Source organism: Protomyctophum bolini, assembly GCF_963924005.1.
Source record: "Protomyctophum bolini genome assembly, chromosome: 1".
Taxonomy (NCBI): Eukaryota; Metazoa; Chordata; class Actinopteri; order Myctophiformes; family Myctophidae; genus Protomyctophum; species Protomyctophum bolini.
This window is the reverse complement of record NC_137862.1, coordinates 17,472,410-17,474,201: the sequence shown is the minus strand read 5'-3', so window position 1 is coordinate 17,474,201 and position 1,792 is coordinate 17,472,410. Positions and strand designations below refer to the sequence as shown.

General features: G+C 39.1%; 1 protein-coding gene across 1 annotated transcript; it reads right to left on the bottom strand.

The window, feature by feature from the left end:
- On the bottom strand, positions 1-1,792 carry LOC308319348 (B-type lectin plumieribetin-like). Its single transcript, XM_080769380.1, has 3 exons — positions 1,727-1,792; positions 1,113-1,200; positions 1-360 (listed from the first exon to the last, which is right to left on the bottom strand). The coding sequence occupies exons 2-3, from the start codon at positions 1,197-1,199 to the stop codon at positions 73-75; spliced, it is 375 nt and encodes a 124-aa protein (XP_080625506.1). The 5' UTR covers position 1,200; positions 1,727-1,792; the 3' UTR covers positions 1-72.

Here is a 1,792-nt window from a genome sequence, read left to right as displayed (position 1 = left end):
TGTGATTACAGCTCTTTATTTCATCAACAGCGTACATCATGATGATGACTTCATTTATTGTTTAGTTGACATTCAAATTGAATTGCTCGCTTCCGTCATCACCCCTTTATTTTTATCAGAGTTCCAGACCCCATCACCGTTGTTGTCCAGCATCAGTTTTCCGTCGTTGGTCAACGTGAGACGCATCTGGCGAAACGTAGTGTTAGGGACATGGGTGCCAGTAGACCAGATTGCCTTGTCACTCTTGGTGTACATGACCAAGTTCCCGTCCTCTTGAAGAAGGATCCGGAAGCCATCTTTCTTAAATGTGTTTGATGCCCAGATAGGACTCCACTGGTACACCACAAAGTTGCTGTCTTCCTGTAAGCAGGAGAATCAAACCTGAATGACCACTGTTAACACTGATTCAGATCATTTTCTGACCACACAGCCACAAAGAGCCCCAAAGTTGAACCATGATTACGAAATGAGTTGGCAAAACCATACCTATATTAAATTGTTTATGGGGTCAATATACGTAAATGAATATATCATTCATAACCCTTCCACAGCGGGAGTAGCTTTTCCACAAGTATCACACTCACTCCTACAGTACATGATGGGTGAATAGGAAGACTTTTTTCCTAATGTTTACGGCACTTTGGTTGACCATTGGTCTTTGCTTTATAAATTAAGTTTGATTTGATTTGAAAATATGCACGAATTTGCAATTTCCAGAGTCAACATTCTTATTTACTTTTGTTTATGTTCAATCAACTATGGATGTTACATGGTGATAACTATTTCTTAAATGTTTTCTATTCACCTATCATGCATAGGTTAAAATAACACAATGTGTGATGAATCTGAAAAAGCTACTCCTGTGGCAGTGTTTTTTTATTTAATTTACTTATTGACCCTACAAACTATTTAATATACAGTAGGTACGGTTTTGCACACTCATTTGGTAATGACATATTTTCTGGCTCATAGACTTACAGTCTTTACTTTTGGTACAACATGACATTCAGATCAACACCAACAATACAAATAAGGACCTGGAAGAACTCCTCCAATCAGTCACCGTAGCAATATGTTTACCATGATTATTATAACATAACGTATATGCGTACCTGGAAGACAACCTTAAACTCCTTGTTTGGACTGAACAGGGTGTCTCCACGACGAAGCTCCTCACATGTGCTTATGGAGTTCATCATTCTGAAGGGGAAAGAAAAGAAAACTGAATATCTTCCTGGAGATGGGAGGCATACTATGATACGAAGGAGCATTGGTCCGAAGTGCGCTGGGGGTTGGGAGAGGGTTGGGGTTAGGTTTAGGTGTGCTGGGAGGTTAGGGAGGTTAGGGTTAGGGTGAGGGTTTGAGGTAGATTGTCGATCGGATCAATGCTCCGTCGGACCAAACACATGCACTCCATGGAGATGGTTTGGGCTCTCGGGAAGTAGCTGTAAATAATGATGTTTAGTAAGAAATAACATTTGGGAGTAAAATACGTAGAAGAGAAAAGTACTGCCGAAGCAGACACTCTAGGTTAAAATACATATACAATATGTAGTAGAAATATAATTAGCATTTGAGTGGAATACAATCAAATACATCACAAAGGTCTAGCTAGGTATCAATAATGGATAGAATAATCATCATATTAATGTAATGGAATGGATTCAAATAATTAATACAATAAAGAATTATGAATCCCACAATTAAATGAAGACAATGCACTCACCAGTGAGTTCAGTGATGGGGATGGAGAGATGTTGAGGAAAGATGAAGTTGTGATGAGAAGAGGAGC

Coding starts and splice junctions, on each gene's coding strand:
- LOC308319348 (XM_080769380.1), bottom strand. CDS start 1,199: ATGATGAACTCCATAAGCACATGTGAGGAGCTTCGTCGTGGAGACACC. Junction 361..1,112: donor AGTTTAAGGTTGTCTTCCAG/GTACGCATATAC, acceptor TCCTGCTTACAG/GAAGACAGCAACTTTGTGGT.